Raw genomic sequence first — 18,449 nt, forward strand, 5'->3', positions numbered from 1 at the left:
GAAGAAATCTGCAACATTAGGGACATATTTTATGCCGAGAACAACTCCTAGTGCTCAAAAATCTCTTTAGAATTGTTGGCAAAGGAAAGAAGCAGTTGAACGGTGTGATCTTGCTTTAGCGAAGTGGATGATTGATGCATGTGTGCCATTTAATGCTGTTAACTCTGTGTATTATTAGCATGCCATAAATGCTATAACAGTCATGGGTCCTGGTTATAAATAACCAAACTTGCATGTTATTCGTGGTTATTACTTGGCAAAAGCGGTTGATGAAGTGAAGATTTATTTTGAGGGTTATCGAGAGATTTGGAAGAAGACTGGTTGCACATTAATGGCTGATGGACGGACAGATCAAAAGAGGACTTTAATTAACTTCGTAGTATATTATCCTAAAGGAACAATTTTTTTGAAAATTGTGGATGTATCAGATGTCTCAAAGACTGCTATATTGTTGTATCGGTTGTTTAGAGATGTTGTTTTGTATGTTGGGGTAAAAAACATTGTGCATATGGTGACTGATAATACTGCAAATTATGTTGTTGTTGGTAGGTTATTGATGGAAAAATTTCCTTCAATATTTTGGTCTTCTTGTGCTGCTCATTGCATCAACCTCATACTCCAGGACATTGGTAAATTGCAGTTAGTTTGTTGTGTTGTTGAGCATGCTTCTGGTATCACAAAATACATTTATAATCATTGTTATACATTTATAATCAAAGTTTACTGGAGGAAAAGAAATACTTCGTCCAGCTCCTACTCGTTTTGCTACAAATTTCATTGCATTGCAAAGCATTTTAGCTCATAAAGATGAGTTAAGAGCTATGGTGACATCTAGGAAATGGGTCTCATCTGCTTATGCTAAAGATAGCAAAAGAAAAAAGTTTGTTGAAAGTGTGCTAGACTCTCTGTTTTGGGAAGAATGTGCAATAATTGTGCGAATGAGTGAACCTTTAGTTTGAGTCCTATGAATAGTTGATGGTGATGATAAACCTTCAATGGGATATTTGTATGATGCTATTCATTATGCAAAAGAAGAAATGATGAGGAGATTTTAAAAGAGAAAGGCTAGAGTGAAACCTTTCATAAACATTATCAACAAATATAATGGATAAACATATGAGCACCATTTCTGGACTTCTAGATGTTCTTAAGAAGTATGCACATGGAAATCTACCATTGCAAAATAAGATTACAAGTGAGATGAAGTTGTTTAGGAATGCTGAACATGACTTTGGTCGAGCGTCTGCAATAAATAATCACACCCTTATGCCTCTAGGTATATAATTTTTATATTTAAAAATATTATTTTACAATCTTACACTCTTACTTATTATTTTTTTGTATAGATGAATGGTGGATGACATATGGAACCAGTGCTCCAAATCTACAACAGTTGGCTATACGAGTGTTAAGTCAAACTTGTAGTTCTTCAGGATGCGAGAGAAATTGGAGTATGTTTGAACATATTTACTCCAAAAAGAGAAATAGATTGGAGCACCAAAGGTTTAATGACCTTGTTTACGTCTACTGCAATCTAAGATTGAAACAAAAATATTTTTCTTTTCTCTAATTCCTTAAATATTATTTTATCTTATTTAGTAGCACTATTAATATTTATATTGTGTTAACCTTCACTTTTAATATATAGAAATTATTGGAAAGGATGAAATTATGATCCAATTAATGTTGAGATAATTTGTGACATTGAAAATTGGGTAGTGGAAGATGACTCGTCAATTTTGACAACTGAAGAAGCAGAGAGTTTTCACCAAGCTCTATCAACTATGACCATACAAGATGCTTTAGATGATGGTAATTAATGATTGATTATTTAATGATAAATATTATTTAAAATAAAGTATTGTTTAACACATAATATTTATTTGTTAATTGTGTTTGAAATGTAGATGTCGTAAATGTTAATGAGATTGAAGATGATTGTGATGATGAAGTTTTAAAGAAGTATGCTGATAATTTATTAGATGTTGACGAGATTGACTTATTTCCATTGACATTTGATCTAAATTTTGCTCCCATGGACACAGAAAAACTTAATGTGTTTATTCAACAAAAATGAATATATTGTTGATTTAAAATTTAAAATGTTATGTTTAAAATATTTTATAATTTATATTTGGTTTGTGTTTTAGATATTGAATTAAATTTATATTATTAATTTAAAATTTAAATTTAATTTATATAAGTGTTCATTGTAAATTTAAAACTAGTTACAATTTTTTTTTTTTTTTGTTCATTCGAGTGAACCTATCTAACTTATCTGATTATTAAACTGAATCGAAAACTTGGTCGAATTTTAAAACTATGAAATGGTTATGTGGTTTGAAATTCTTGTCTTTACCTTCTCCCTCCGTCCGCAAGCGCTCAAAAACTCTTCTCGCTCCTCTGCTAATCCACAGTCCAAACCTCCCTGACCTCATGGATTCCCTTCAAGCCACCTACGAAGACGAAGACGAAGAAGAAGACGAAGAACAACAACAAACCAACAACAGCGCCACCCACCACAACCCTTCTCCTCCTCCCACCATCAGTCCCATTGACCTCGAGGAACGCCAAAACGGCACAGACCCACCTCAAAACGACGCTGAAACAACTCCAATTGACAACACAACTTCCAACCAACAACCTCAACGAGAGGACCCCTTTACACCAGCCTCCGAATACCTCTCCGAATCAGACCACCCGACAACCTCAAACGACAACGAGAAGCCCACGACCAAATCTCCCAAAATTGAAGACACCGAAATCGAAGACATTGAAGACGATGGAGATGAAGAAGACCCACCTCCTAAAAAACAAAAACAACTCTCCTCTTTAACACAAAACCAAGAACCACCAGAACCTACGACAATAGCAGAAATCTTAAACAACGACAACAACAATGGAGCCAACGAATTCAAGAAACCAACCAAAATCACCCCAACAACAACAAAAAAGAAGTCGAAGAAAAAGAACAACAATAATGTCTGGGTCACAAGATCCACACGCAAAGGCAAGAAAAAAACAAAACAAAACCCACAAAACACACCATCAGAAGACACTGTTTTGATATCTCCAATCCCAAGATTCCCTGACAAAAGCGACGACACCCCGGCCTTAAAAATCTGCCTGTCTAAAGTATATAAAGCAGAGAAAGCCGAATTGAGCGAAGATAGGATGAGTGCAGGTAGTACTAAAGGGTATAGAATGGTGAGAGCTACAAGAGGGGTATGTGAAGGAGCTTGGTATTTTGAAATTAAAGTGGTTAGTTTAGGAGAAACCGGCCACACACGACTTGGGTGGTCTACGGAGAAAGGGGATTTGCAGGCGCCGGTTGGGTATGATGGGAATAGTTTTGGGTACAGAGATATTGATGGGAGTAAAGTGCACAAGGCATTGAGGGAGAAGTATGGCGAGGAAGGTTATAAGGAAGGGGATGTTGTTGGGTTTTATATTAACTTGCCGGAGGGGCAGTTGTATACTCCTAAACCTGCTCATTTGGTTTGGTATAAAGGACAGAGGTATGTTTGTGCTCCTGATGCCAAGGAAGATCCTCCCAAGATTGTTCCTGGTGAGTTTATGTTTTTCTTGTTTTGCGTAACGCGGGATTTGTTATGTGTTTGTTTTCCATATGTTGTTGAGCATGTGTGTACTCTTGAAACTTGAGTGTGTTGCAATGTGCTGATTAAGTAACGAGTTTCTTAGGTTACTTTTTTGTTTGATGTTAATGGCATTGGATATGGTTTGCATCAAGGAATTTTAGGGGTTTATGGTCCTCTTGTTTTCTTGTATTGAATAAGAGAATTTAGGATTGGACGAAGTGCCATGACTGTATAAGCATCAAGACTTTAGCTAAGAAAGTTGCTTTAAATTTGAATTATATGTTCCTTTAAATTGGAAATCTTTAATTGCATATAGGATAGGAAGTAAGTAATGTGCTGACATTAACCCTCTAAAAACAACTCTGAATCTTGTGCAACATATATTAGTTAATGGTGTGGATGGGAAGGAGATTCCTGCCTCGTAGATTTGATTGTGTGGGGGTGTTCAAGGATGATTATCCTGTCACTACGATGGTCTTTTTTTCTTTTTATGCATAAGGATGCTCTCTGTTAGAATTTTGATGTTCCATGTTGTCCCTTAATTGTAATTCCACTTCCTCCTATCCGTAATCGGATTTGTTGTTGACTTGTTGGAGAAAAAATTGAGACTTTCTCCTATTGAGAGTGTATGTCACTTGAGAATTTGATTACACGTATTCTTTTCTGGGAAATGGGGATAGGCTTATTTTACTATACATGCAAGTACAGAAGGTCAATAATGATAAGATAACTCCTCTCCTTTTAAAGCTCAGCTGTTCTCTTGCATTCTAAGACAGGTGTGTAATCAGTTGGAAGAGTAAAAGTAGGCAGCACACGTACCTGGAATTATAATACAAGATTAGTTGATCAAGTGATACAGCATGGTGCTTGAAATTTATAGTGAGTTGCAAGGGAGTTCCTTGTTATTTCATAGAAGAGCTATGGCAATCTTTGAGTGTGAATGCTAGTAGAATAGGTCCTCAATCGTGGATGCAGAGCTTCTTATATAGCCTTCCAATGTCTGGCCAATTCAGCCCTTTCTATTCTATCTGCGTAAGTTCTGCTATGCTGAGGTTAGCAACTTGGTTTTTCTGTGCCGAGGGAGTGGAGGTGGCATGGAAAGGGTGGTGTTCTGAAGGTTGAATCTACCCTCACTCGCATCAATCATGCCACACTAAGTTTAGTGGTAAAGTAGTTTTAAGCACATCCACTGTTGTTTTCCCTGTTGCATTAGTTTCCAGAAATTTAAGTGTTGTGATAAAAAATTGAACATGGAGTTGGTGGTATTGTGGAAGTTTAAGGTAGGTTAAGAAGAGGCGATAGACCACCTGCTTTGCACATGGCATTTATATTCTTCTCTCAGTAAATAGGTCTGTGATCTTGTGGGAATTTGTGATTTCCAAATGACTAGGCATTTATGGTCTTTTCCAAATGTACAAGAAGGGTTGTAACCTGTCTGATTACAAATAAGTGATTGAAATTGCATCTCGAGTTTACCCAATCTCAAAGTCTGAAGTAGGGGTAGTCAGGACAATTGAAGGGGAAGAGAGAATTGGAAAGTTTCCTTTTCTTTTATGTTTTAAATCAAGGGTGGGCTACACTTAGGAGCAGATGAGAGTTTCCATCCTATATGAAGATGGTACCCATATGATGTGCGCAGTCTGTGACTATTAGATTTCCTTTCCAAGCAGTTAGAAATCTTTGAATCTAGCTGGAAAAATCTGATTTGGTTTGGGTCTGGCCTGTTCACGCTGATGGTAACCCAGGTTGTAAATTTTGTATCATCTTTCAGATTGTTTTTGAGATATGAAAGAAACCACATATCATTTTCACGTTTTCTTAGGTGAAGTGTATCATTGACATTAGATTCTTATTCTGATGGAATGGACATGCTTGACCAATCTTCTGCCAGCTATGCCTTGCATTTGAAAGAAGATCTCACACTCACCAATTTGTTGATGGAATGGAATATTATCTTAAATGCTGTGCATTTGGGGGGCATATTTTACGGAACTCACCAAGTTATTGATGAAATATCATGTGAAAATACAGTGTTTGGGTTGCTAGGTAGAGAATGCCTAGCTAGGGGACATAAGCTTGATGATAACTTGTTGGAATTCCTATTTTAAAATGAGCATGGTTTATCCATGCCTTAATCTTGGTATGCTAATATGTAATCCGTGTTTGACAGGTGGATGTTACTATTAACTGTGTTCTAAAAATTATTTTCTTTGTGCAGGAAGTGAGATATCTTTCTTCAAAAATGGAGTCTGTCAAGGTGTTGCTTTTAAGGATTTATTTGGTGGTCGTTACTACCCTGCTGCTTCAATGTACACTCTCCCCAATCAGCCAAATTGTGTGGTGAAGTTCAACTTTGGCCCCGACTTTGAATTCTTTCCAGAGGATTTTGGAGGACGTCCAGTTCCCAAACCCATGATTGATGTTCCTTACCATGGGTTTGATAATCGTTCTGAAAATGGTGTCACCGAGGAGAAGAAACATTAGCCTGTAACTTCCTAACCATCTGTGGAGTTGGGAGGTTGATTTGAGTTTAGCATTTTCTTTATAATTTTTTTAACTGATATATTAGGACTGACAAGTGAACTGACTCACTTTCTGTAACTCAACTTTTTTATGGAAGATAAAGGGAAAAAAAGAAGAGAGAGATGATATTTGCTTGTGAGATGCAATTATATTTCATGAGCACGATTGCACCTTAATTGTTTCTTGGTAATGGATTTCTGGTTTTTGTTAATGAGAAATATTATTAGGGTAGAATAGTTTATCTGAACTGATTTGCACGTTTTGCAGTGAATATTTGATACCTTTACCGAATTCCTATTTACAAGCTAGATGTTTCAGAAACCATGGCTTAAGGCTTATGCATCATACAAGTTTCTATTTAGCGTGCTGTTCCCAAGTCACTGTGGTTTCAGTAAGTTCCTTTGTCGTAGTTGGAAGATGGTGAGCATGTTTCAACTTTGTTCTTTGCCAGAGATGGGCAGTTTAGATTGTCAGTCTTTTTAGTTGATTATATGTATATATAAAAAAAAAAACTGAAAGGTTTGGTGAATTCACCGTGCATCCAGAGACATTTATACTGTGGCTCGCACAGTAGACTCAATTTATCTCTGATTTCATTTTTGTTGTGTTTCTTTGTGATGTTGGGGGGTTGCATGTCACCTCTCTCTTTTGCGTATTTCACTGGTGGCTGATTGTAGTCGTTGGGGGAGAACCTTTGTTGGGTATGGACCTGCAGCTAGGCACGTTCGCCCCAGATTTTCTGGGTTAGTTTCCAAGGTTTTGATCTCATTTTGATGCGCTTTTTCAGAGGGTTCTTGACTGTTCTCGATTTTGTTTGAGGAGGCTAGCCTTGCTCCTGCAAATGCGGCTCCCATAACGTTTAAACTGGCATGATTTTGGGTGTCTTTTCTTTCAACTTGTATGGGTTCTAATGGTGCTGCATTAAATGCAGTACCACTTGCACAGGTTTGATTTTTGTTATCGTGGGAGCAGTTCAGTTGGTTTGTGATTAGTTGGGGATTTTGGTTGAGTTCTGGTATCATACAGTCTATTTTGTTCTATCAGCTAATGGGGTTACTGGTTTAGGGGCTTGCTTAAATCAATCTTAGTTTGGTTGGGTTTCGACTGTATGGGTTGTGGCAACCAGTCTGATCTGATTTCTTTTGGTTTTGGGCTGTCCTTTTTTTCAGTTGTTACTGCTTTTTTCCTGTCAGATCACCTTACTTATTCCTGCCATGTTTTTTAGCACCTGGATGAATTGGGTTGATATTTTTTTTAACCTTCTCGCTTGCTAGGTGTTAGCTCTCTCAATTTCTATAAAAGAGCCTCATGGGGGCCATTTGAATCGTGTTTTACTTCCTGCTTGCGTTCCAAAGGCTGAGCTCCGCTCCCTCCCTGTGGCTTTTTTTCTTCGCACAGCTGCTAAGAAGATTTAGGTAATAAAATTATCTGGATTTTCTTTGATTCACATGTCATATATGTCTATCCTCAATTCTGAAGTATTTTGGTTTCAAACTTCTGAAAAAAAGGTTAAGACTTTTCTTTGATTTTCCTCTGTAGAAGAATCTGTGTTCAAATTTTAACTTTCATGTCATTTTTTGTACGCCCAACTTCCCATGATCTCAAGAAGTGAATATTTGAATAGATTAGTATTCCAGAGAAGAAGTAATGGAGGAAAGGGTACCTTCCCCAAGATTCAATTACACAATTTTCCAGTTGGATCTGAAATCTTTGAGATAGTAGTGAAGTTCTGCTATGGATGGAAGGTTGATCTAACAGCATCCAACATTGCTCCTGTACACTGTGCTGCACATTTCTTGGAAATGAGCAATTATCTTGAACAAGGAAATCTAATTTCCAAAACGGAGGCTTTTCTAAGTTTTGTATTGTTATGAGCATGGGAAGACATTTTGGATTTTGAAAAGCTGTGAATCCATCTCTTTGCGGGCTAAAAAGTTACAATTCGTGAAATGATGCTCTGATGCCATTGCCTGGAATGCCTGCATAGACCCCAAATTATTTAGGTGTGGATCTTTTGCCTTATTTCCTCCTGCATTATAAGTTTGTATGGTTCATTTTGTAGATTATGTTGGTTATTATTTGAAGATTCTTTCTTGGTCTATTATTGCTCACAAATGAGTGGTGTTGTGTTTGTGTTGGGTTTGTTGTTGATTTCTTCTGGTTGACTAGGCTCTTAGTTCTTCCACTCTATCAATTTGCTTGCCTTTTAGTTTCTCCTGCTGAACCAGATTGCTTTGATTCTTTCTATTGCTTTTTGAACTTATTTTCATTGAAATGCATGTTCAATTAGGTTGTATCTGTCGATTAGCATACTCGATGTTAGGACATCAAATCTAGAATGCCAACACTGCCTATAAGAGTGCTGGATTCATGTTGTGTAGATGACAGTAGGTTGTGGAGTTAGTCTTTTATTTTCCCACCCCTGATTTAGCTTTGGGAATGCGATTGATGAAGTTTATGAATTTTTCTTGGCTCCCTGGGTTTGCCTTTTTTATTGTTTCACCAATTCAGTGATTGGTTTACCTGAGGTTGGAGTTCTGTTATAGAAAAAAGCAAGAAAAGTTGCTGCTGCTTTTGTTTTTCACACACTCGCTTTGTCATACACGGATTTTAGATGGGCCCCTCGATTTTAACTACTTATCCACAAATTATTTCCTGTAGTGGCTGAAACTTGAAGTGGTGAATATTCCACCCCAACTCTCATCTTTCTGCGGACTACAAACCTGTATATACATGTCTAACTGTGGATCTCTAAAGTTGGATCACCACAGCTTTGTTTTCCTTCGACACAGTATGGCTAACATGGGAAGTAGAAGTCGTGACAGTGGAAATGCTATTCTATCTAGTAGAAAGCATAACAAGTGTGTTTTTCTTCCAGCTGATGGGAATATGGTTGCCGAATCACTTGAAAGATGAAATCAGAACTGGTAATCCCTCTTTCCCTCTCCATGCAAGTATTAAAATATATATGTTCTGCAAATTACAACTGCAGAATCAAATGTTCTCCATTTGATCTGCTAAAATTTTCTTATGCAACCATAAGTGATTTTTTTTAGTCTTCAGGACCATTCAGATGAAAGTTGCAAATGATTTGATCATACAAGTTGGAGATTCCAGCTTTCAGTTGCATAAAGTACAATGACCATGCTTTCAATATCCAAACGGACCTAATTAATCTATCCGATTTCGCTTTATGTACTATAAAAGTGAATCACTCCAGTCTTGGGAGAAATCTATTTGAATATCTGCATTGAATTTGTGTCTAACTATTTCTTGAGCTGCTGCAAGTTTAATCCTGAGGTTAGACCATATTCCTTCACTATAAATCATGAAAACAAGCTTACCAATACATGGTAGAGTCAGACAAGAAAGAATCTTATAGCTGCTAACTAGTACAGCTACTAAGAAGATTTAGGTAACAAAATTATCTGGATTATGATGCTTCATTGATTCACATGTCATACATGTCTATCCCCAATTCTGAAGTATTTTGGTTTCAAACTTCTAAGAAAAGGGTTAAGATCGAGTTTTCTTTGCTTTTTCTCTGTAGAAGAATCTGTGTTCGGATTTTAGCTTTCATGTCATTTTTTGTACACAGCTTCCCCATGCTCTCAAGAAGTGAATATTTGGATAAATTAGTATTCCAGAGAAGAAGCAATGAAGGAAAGGGTACCCTCCCAAAACTCAATTAAACAATTTTCTAGGTGGATCCAAAATCTTTGAGATAGTAGTGAAGTTCTGCTATTGATGGAAGGTTGATCTATCCAACATTGCTCTAATACACTGTGCTGCACATTTCTTGGAAATGAGTGATGATCTTGAACAAGGAATCTAGTTTCCAGGACAGAGACTTTTCTAAGTTTTGTATTATTATCAACATGGAAAGACAGATTTTGAAAAGCTGTGAATCGATCTCTTTGTGGGCCAAAAAGTTACAAATCCTGAAACAATGCTCTGATGCCATTGCTCCGAATTCCTGCATAGACCCCGAATTATTTACTTCCAGCAGGATGATGCACTTGAATGTTCTAGCAAATGATGCTGAAAACTTGAAACTCCAAGGTGTAGCGGAGAATTGGTGGATTGAAGACGTTTCATGCCTTTGAATAGATCTTTTTTGTTGAGGCTACTGAACTTACAACAGAAACTTTGATCAGGGTACATCCCGAGGAGGAAAATTCAGTTTCTGGCAGCATGCTGCTTCCCCTTCTCAAGTTGGGAATAATTATGAGAATTAAATCTGAACTACCGAATAAACTAGAAAAAAGACTAGCTCTTAAATTGGAGAATTAATTTTGGAAATTTTTTTCTTGCAAATAGAGAAGACATTACAAATGCTTGCACATTTATTTTTTCTGACAAAAAAGTTTTGGTCTGAACGGCAGTGAGGCGCTGCCAGCTAACTAGTTGATATCTGTTTCTAGTTAGACAACTAAAGTGTTGGGTCCTTTAGATTGCTGTCCAACTGTCCTCTGGTAGTTCTTGCCTGCTGTTTCTTGGCCAAATATTTTAATAATAAACTTGTTATTCCCCTTGGGGTTCATCATGATTGGTTCAGTCTACGACGTGCAAAACCAGACCTTTGCAAGTTTTAGAATGTGACTAGTCATTTTGATCAGACAGGAGAGTACCAGACTTGATTAGAATCTGTGGATGCTTTCTTTAATTTGCTGCACGAAGTCAACAACGAGGGCATGAGCACATATTGTGGTGTCGTGTGATTTTCAGTAGTGTATAAAGTCAAATTGATTCACTTGGCGTTGAATTGCGTCATTACTCAATTGTGCTTTTGCCTGAATGAATTTCAGGCACACCTAGACCTTGAGAAAAGCGGTATTTTAGAATGGACAACGGCAATGATCATCACCATGGAAATCTTGATTAACAGGAGCTAAACATTGGCTAATTAGTAGCTTCTTTTGGATACAATGGGCGGCCAGGTGCTGCTTAGTACAATTATGCTGTTGTTACAGGTTGTAATTATATATATTATTTTGAAGTGTGTAGATAGATAAATGGACTGACTGATGCATGTTACTCTTGATTTTACCTTTGAATGGTTTGTGTAACATGAAAGGTTCAGGTTCAAAGATGGTGACAGCTACAACTAGTAAATGGCAATATGCACAATCATACTTTACGTGAGTAAGCATTATTTTTACTCTATTCTGTGCATTATTTTTGTGTAGGGAATTTTCACCTAGAAAGAAAAATGATACTGTTTGATTTCGCAGTTCGGACTACATACTGGAAATTAGGCTCATGATTACAGCCGGCAACCTTCTCGTGAGAATTCAACTTTAATCTTTCATGTGGGCACATTCAACAGCATGGGAAAAGGCAGGTATTTACGCTTATTTCTCGCTAGATTGCCTAAGAGGCCATGCCCAAATTATGGTGCTTTTAGGTGTCGATGTGCATTGCTTTTTCAAATTGCAAAGAAATGAACTTCAAACCTTATCCCAATGAAAGATTACTTTCCATGACACAACGGAACTCGGATAGAGGTTGTGAGGTTGTCTAGTTAGTTACCATGGACCTCCTGCCACCATTTTGAGCAAAACATACTTTTTCACGTATGAGCACAAGAAATTATCCAACGATGTTTTTGAATAGCTAGAACGTGAAATTCATTGGTAAAAGCAATTTTGACAGGTCTCTTTCTCTAGAATACACAAAATGCTGGAGATTTTAAATGATTAATTAAGAAAGCAAGTCATTGTATGATCTGTTTATTTGTTTTTCCTTTGCCGTAACTTTCTCTGTGATTCCAGGCTGGGTTTGAGCACTGCGGCCGTGTGTGTGAAATGTCAGCCTAGTAGGGAACTGGAGAGCTGAGACCCTCTTGCGAAGACAAAGAATGAGCAGTTTGGTTCCTTATTGAAGGAAAGGGTGAATAAGAAGTCTTCATGAAAGACGGTCTCTTCTTCAGTTGTTTTAGAGTTCTCTCGGCACAAAGTTTCCGAAACACGGGGAGAATTCTCTCCTTGAACTTGAGAACGGCAAAGAAGAGGAGTCTGAAAGCTATGAGAATGAGCACAACAGCAGCTAGGTCCCACCATTTTGAATGATCAAGACTAATACCAAGCACGGTTGTGAGAACTTCTTCTCCTTTCAGTTTTGGACCACCAGGTACTAAAGGATCAAACTCCAGCCCAATCATGTCGTTTTTGTATGCTCCCTGCGTTTCCCATTGTAGGAATGGTAAATATCAAGAGTTAAATAGAAAAAATAAAATAAAATTCAATCTTGCGTACACCCTACCTGCAATCCCCATGCGCCAAAGTTGATGTAAGAAATTGGGTAGCGCCAGAAGACCTTGGGAATATCAGGCAGCAATCGGAAAAACCCAGAGGTCATCATTAGGATTCCCTGCAAACAAATATCAATGGAATAGAAACCATAAAGTTTCAGGAAGAATGATGATGGGTTGAAAAGGATGAATTAGAATGTTGTCTTACAATATATCCTGATCCGATAACGAATCCCATTAGGTAGTTGGGGACTAGCGAAGCTATAGTCATCATGCAACTCTCTACAGTTGCTATACTGCTTAAAAGGGCCATGAAGACATACAGAAAATTTGAAAATTCAGATCGAAATTTCACCATGTAGTAGGTAATGCTAGAGGTACCAAATGACATCACAGTCAAGTAGGGAAAAGAAGAAAGAAAGTTTGATAGCGTATACACCGCGACCCCATAATATCCGTTGAGCCTTTCCTTGTAAAAAACCTGCATAAAAATCGAAAGCTTAATTAAAACTGAACTAGTGCCGTGGTACTTTCCTATAAGTTTCATCAAAAGGAGTATTTTACCTTCAGTTCTTCAATGAAGGAAGGGAAGCCTCCAACGGACATGAATGTCATAAACCCTGACAGAAATCCCCCACAAGCTCCGTGGGCCAATATTGCTGTATAGCCTTTGCCAACATCTAAAAATATGGTACCAACGCAAATAGACAGCAAGATGTAGACGATTATCCTAACCCGATAGTACCCCAAATCTCTCCACATATTAATGAAAGATCTCTTTGTCAGTGTTGAAAGTTGTTTCCACCAGTTTGCTTGGTTTTCCCCTCTTATGTTAATCACAAGCCCTTTCTGCAGTGAAGCATTCATGTTCATGAAAACCAGTAGATAGTGGTGCAAGAGAATGCTATTATTGTCCTTTTAAAAATTTCAGTGCCTTCTGAACATGCAAACTGAGAGCACAACTTGGAAAAAACCAGCTATAAATTGCATTTAAGATATGCATTAAGAGATCATCCTGAGAACTCTAATCACTGACGGATGCAAGAACGAGACAAACGAGACAATTACGATGAAGGAGAATTAATATGCATTGGATGCAGAAATGTTTGAAAGGCTTACAATTGCCAAGATTTCTTGAATCCTTGCTCTTGCTTTTACTGCATGATCGGAGGATATGTACTTCTTGACCAAAGATGCCTTGATCGCTGCTGTTGGCAAATTTGCCAAGGGATCGGATAGATTTTGAATTTCCTTAAGTAAAAGAAAACCAAAAGAATTATAATTCAGTTTAATAAAATTCAAGTATAAGGGATGGACAGGTATCATGATCTAGCTAACGAAAAAAGGTTTGATTTTTTTCTATCCAGAAATGATGATAGCAATAGCTAAACTACTACAGCATACATGCACATACCCTGTGAGATCCCATCAAAGTTGCAGTGACAAGGTCGAAGTCCGAATTAATACAACGTAAGAAATGATCAGAAGGGTTTCTTCTACTTGGACATGGGAATCCAGCTTCTGCAAAGAACTGCAAGATTAGCATTTTAGGTAAGATTCAGATGCAATTTAGAATTCTCGTTGAATTAAGTACCTTTGAGTTTGATTCTAAGATATTTATTAAGATGCGCATAACATATTTTTAACAAAATGAAAAGTGAGAAAACACGTTGAATTCTGATTCCAGAGGGAATGGCTATACACTTTTACCTCTACTGCCATCTTTGCTTCTCCAAAATAAACTGCTTCACCAGCAGATAATAAGAAAAGGTCATCAAAGAGAGTGAAAACTTCACTACTTGGCTGGTGAACGGAGGAGATAACGGTTCGTCCATCATGAGCAATATTTCTAAGAGTTTGAATTACAAAGAAAGCCGCGGCACTGTCCAGGCCACTTGTAGGTTCATCAAGAAACAGAAGTTGTGGTCTAATGAGGGTTTCAAGTGCAATGCTTAGTCTTTTCTTCTCCCCACCACTAATACCTCTTAAATGCCAGTTTCCAATTAGCCGATCACTGCACTCTTGGAGACCCATTTCCGTGATTGTCCCCTCTACAATGTCATCAATCTCTGCTTTGGCCATGCTGCTTGGAAGCCTCAAATGAGCCGAGTAAGTGAGGGTCTCTCTAACTGTGAGAGTGCCCAACAATGTATTTTCTTGTGTTACATAAGCCTGTGGTAATTAATGTTACAGTTAGAAGAGAGACAAGTCTGTAGGAAATAAGTAATCATGTCATTTACTTCAAATTACATTTGGACAAGCTAAGATATATGATTTTTCATTATTTTATTTTTTATGAACACAGAAAACTAGAATCTTACACCACCACCGTAGTCAAGTCTCCTCTTCTTTCCATTAAGTAGAACGTTTCCGGTCATCAAAACATTTCCTGAGAGTCTCCCTGCAGAAATTTCATATATTTCAATGATATGTAACCGGTAAAGTTAGAACCAGAATTACCCCCTATAATCAAGTGACAATATCCAAGTCATTAATTTCCCTTATATTCACTGGCTATATAAATCAACTCGATTAATATATGATTGCATGCATGGAGTAGGGTTGACGACTGGATGAATTAAGATTTGGACGTGGTGGGATAGAATTGAACGTGAAGGGAGAGTGGTGGCTTGATGTTCTAGCTCATCGGCAAGGTGACAACTCAAGAAAACTTGAGAAGAACTGCAAAAGGTCATGTTTTGTGCCGTCTGCAACTAATCCTGCCAAGAGAAATTTTGTGTAGGGAAATCATGGTGTTAGTTAGCAATCAATTGTCCCCAAAGAAAGCATCATGTTGAGTCGTTATCCCGATCGATATAAAGGGACAAGGCCAAGCTCCAAAGGTAATTTAATCAATGTTTTTGGTTCAAACCAACAACTAATTCAGAGTACAGATCGATCTAGATTTGAATCGGGCCATCTCAGAAACAAGTATCAGGATTTTGGTGCAATCTTGACAAATTATTACTTATCGGTTTAAACACAAAATCACTGCATTGCCCACCATCTCAAGAACTTGAAATGGAAAAGTTTGAAAGAGAAAGGAAATAACTTAAAAAGATTGATCTCCTTTAATTAACTATCATCAACTGAGTATAAATTTGTATCGTGCTCGCTCTGTGAACCCCATGTGCCTGATGCCCTACATATGCTTGCATTAATGTAAGAAACCCTGGGTGGCTAGTTCCATGTACGTATAGCAGTAATGGCTGTTGCTTAAGGTTGTCGTTGGGATAGGTAGGGACCGACCATGAAGGCATGTAATGAACCCTAGAAATGTAATGGCCAGCATGCCCATTAAGGCATTTTCAAGTTTGCAGAACACAGTTAAGATTTTGTTTTCCCGTAGCTAGTAATAAATGCTCAATATGCTTGAGTTGAGCAGCTTTGGACCTAACTCCTTACCTGCTTGTTCTACCATTTTCACTACATTCATCATCCAGGGGTTCAATGTTATGCCATGCCCTACTAAACCAAATTGTACAGCCTCTTGTCTTATCTCAAATAGCCACGTCATAGAGAAGAAAGAGCATGAGAAGTTGAGGAGATAAGAGACAATTTAGACAAAACTAGACATTTTGAAAGAACATCACAGTTAAGTTTGTGAACATCTAATTAGCTGAGGAGATAAGAGACAATTTAGACAAAACTAGAGATGTTCCCGCGTTTTCTCCACGGGTGGAATAATAATTTTTTTTAATATAAAAAAAATAACAAATAAAAAAAATTCAAATCTCAAATCATTGATTAAAATAACAATTTAAATAATATAAAAATAAATAAATAAATTGACCAAAAAATTAAAAAAAAAAAAACCACAAATGAACCAGTCTGAATTATCAAACAATCCGATACTAACCTAACAAAAAGAAAACTAGAAAAAAAAGTCAAACTTCAAAAAAAAAACATCAACTTTAAAAAAAGGAAAAAAACAATGCAATCCTAGGTGAATTTTCTAAACCTAATCTAATCTAAAAAACCTGCAACGTGTTAGATTATGGATCTGAGTTCAATTAAAAAACTTAAATATCATCTAATTTAATTTTAAATGATAGAATCGTTGAAAAAACTATTAATAAAGTAAACTTGCAAAAGAAAAGGAGTAGCCAAAAAAAAAGAATGGGCCTAAAATATGACAAAAAAACCCAATAAGGATAAAATTTGAAAAAAAAATTATCCCCTAAAAAATTGCAATTAAAAGAATCGGAACCAAGCTTGAAAGATTAAAAAATTATAAGATGTAAAATTAAAAATTATTTATAATATGATAGATTATTTATAGATTAAAAAATGATAGGGGTGAAATAGAAAAAACTTGTTGAAAGCAAACCAAAATTTTTTATTTAGATTCAGTCAAGAAGTATAATTCTCAACCAATTTAATTTTAAAAAATGAGATCGCTAAAAAATTATTAATAAAAAAAACTTGCAAAAACAATAAAAAAATAAAAGAATAAGGAGAAAATTTTAAAGATAAAAAAAATCATACGGGTGAAATTGAAAACATATGTAAAAACTAAGTAAACTCGGACGAACATCCTAAACATGGTCAAATCTTAAAAAGCTCGCAACCTATGAAAACCTGAATCCAAGTCCTATCATGAAATTTATTATAAGTCAATTTGAAAATATAAATTTGAAAAACTTTTCAAAGCCAAAAAAAAAAAGATAACACAAAAAGCTTTGAGCGAACCCGATAGCCAACTTGGGCCAACAAATCAAACACATGACCTAAGACATGAGAATGGGATGACGCTATAAACAAGAAAGTTTAAAAAATACCGGTAAATTTTTTTTAAAAAAATGCTTTAAGAAAAGATTAAAGTCGACTCAAGCTAATCTTTTAGATCTATGACCCGGGTCATGAAAATGGTGTGACCCCATCAAAGGCAAACCTGAAAAAATAAAGAAACCAGATTCTTAACCAAACAAACATCAAGGGATGAAATTGAAAAAAAAATGTAAAAAAATAACAATTAAAAGAATTATGACTAAATTCGACATAAAAATCAAATGAAATTAAATATTTAAGGATGAAATTGTAAAAAACCAATCAATTAAGAAAATGATTAAAAAATAGCAATTAAAAGAAGCAGGATCAAATTTGACATAAAAATTAAATGAAAATAAATGCCTAGAGGTGGAATTGTAAGAAAAAAACAAATCAATTAAGAAAATGATTCAAAATAAAACAAATAGTAATTAAAAAAATAAGAACCAAATTTAAAAATAAATTTTAAAAATCAAATGACTAGGGATGAAATTAAAATAAAATATAATTAAAAATAATTAATGTAAATAAAAAAATAAAAAATAAAAGAAGATGGACTGAATCAAAAAAAAAACTAAAAGGCTAATATGATATTTTGCATGGTGAACAAGAAAAAATTATTACCGACGAAACGTCATCGAAACACCATATACATGTTATGCAGGGAGGAAGAGGACGCCATGAGTGCTTTCTTGTTAATATGCTTCGTATTCCTTAGGATGTATGTACCTTGCACACTGAGTAATTAATTAACAATGCGCTCTACCATATCTAATATTCTGAACTTTTTACTCCTCATGTGTGCGTGCGTGGAAGTGAATCCAGAAAAGAGTTCCTGTGCTCCATACACACTAAAATGGCTGGCAACATAGAGAGAGAGGGAGAGAGACAGGGATGTAAAAACCTGCTAATGCATCAAGAAGGGTGGATTTCCCAGACCCAGATGGACCCATAATAGCCATGATTTTACCAGGCTCAGCGTACCCGTTTAGCCCTTTAAGCAATCTCCTTGTAGGTCCACTGCCAAAATTTGGCAGAACCACTGTTAAATCCTCCCAGACCAAGTACATAGACCTTGCTTCGTCTCCTCCTCCTCCACCTGATAAACCTGCCTCCGCATTCCCAGCGCCAGAGCCACCATCTACACTACTGCTAATTATAACGTGCTCTATCTCCATAACATGCAACAAGTATTCTCAAGTTGGGATTTGAAAGCAAGAGAACAGTGAGTGCTGTTTCTTTCTTCTGGTGAGAATATGGGTGATGACTTTCCAAACTCAGCAAGGAAAAGCAGAAAAGAGAAG

General features: G+C 36.5%; 2 protein-coding genes across 13 annotated transcripts; one reads left to right on the forward strand and one right to left on the reverse strand.

The window, feature by feature from the left end:
• The first annotated feature begins 2,307 nt into the window (after window positions 1-2,307).
• On the forward strand, window positions 2,308-12,378 carry LOC133678083 (protein TRAUCO-like). 12 transcript variants are annotated; one of them, XM_062100338.1, is made up of 7 exons: window positions 2,308-3,568; window positions 5,818-8,125; window positions 8,784-9,049; window positions 9,721-11,095; window positions 11,200-11,267; window positions 11,357-11,466; window positions 11,897-12,378. In XM_062100338.1, the coding sequence occupies exons 1-2, from the start codon at window positions 2,323-2,325 to the stop codon at window positions 6,081-6,083; spliced, it is 1,512 nt and encodes a 503-aa protein (XP_061956322.1). In that variant the 5' UTR covers window positions 2,308-2,322; the 3' UTR covers window positions 6,084-8,125; window positions 8,784-9,049; window positions 9,721-11,095; window positions 11,200-11,267; window positions 11,357-11,466; window positions 11,897-12,378. The 12 variants fall into 12 exon arrangements, with proteins under 12 accessions (XP_061956322.1, XP_061956314.1, XP_061956277.1 ...); XM_062100330.1 differs by having other exon boundaries at window positions 11,200-11,263; XM_062100293.1 differs by having other exon boundaries at window positions 9,721-11,267.
• On the reverse strand, window positions 11,938-18,323 carry LOC133678115 (ABC transporter G family member 15-like). The gene is made up of 9 exons (XM_062100354.1): window positions 18,050-18,323; window positions 14,697-14,776; window positions 14,086-14,547; window positions 13,790-13,906; window positions 13,495-13,626; window positions 12,940-13,224; window positions 12,584-12,856; window positions 12,387-12,494; window positions 11,938-12,303 (listed from the first exon to the last, which is right to left on the reverse strand). Exons 1-9 carry the CDS (start codon window positions 18,321-18,323, stop codon window positions 11,938-11,940), a joined length of 2,097 nt encoding a protein of 698 aa, XP_061956338.1.
• Window positions 18,324-18,449: the final 126 nt, after the last annotated feature.

This window comes from Populus nigra, chromosome 1, assembly GCF_951802175.1.
Source record: "Populus nigra chromosome 1, ddPopNigr1.1, whole genome shotgun sequence".
Classification (NCBI taxonomy): Eukaryota; Viridiplantae; Streptophyta; class Magnoliopsida; order Malpighiales; family Salicaceae; genus Populus; species Populus nigra.

Bases quoted from the DNA above. Each gene is read 5' to 3' on its own strand.
- LOC133678115 (XM_062100354.1), bottom strand. From the start codon at position 18,323: ATGGAGATAGAGCACGTTATAATTAGCAGTAGTGTAGATGGTGGCTCT. The intron at 14,548-14,696 runs GTAAGATTCTAG...TAATTACCACAG, and splicing joins GACTTGACTACGGTGGTGGT to GCTTATGTAACACAAGAAAA. The intron at 13,627-13,789 runs GTATGTGCATGT...CTTTTACTTAAG, and splicing joins CTTTGATGGGATCTCACAGG to GAAATTCAAAATCTATCCGA.
- LOC133678083 (XM_062100300.1), top strand. From the start codon at position 2,323: ATGAAATGGTTATGTGGTTTGAAATTCTTGTCTTTACCTTCTCCCTCC. The intron at 3,569-5,817 runs GTGAGTTTATGT...TTCTTTGTGCAG, and splicing joins TCCTCCCAAGATTGTTCCTG to GAAGTGAGATATCTTTCTTC.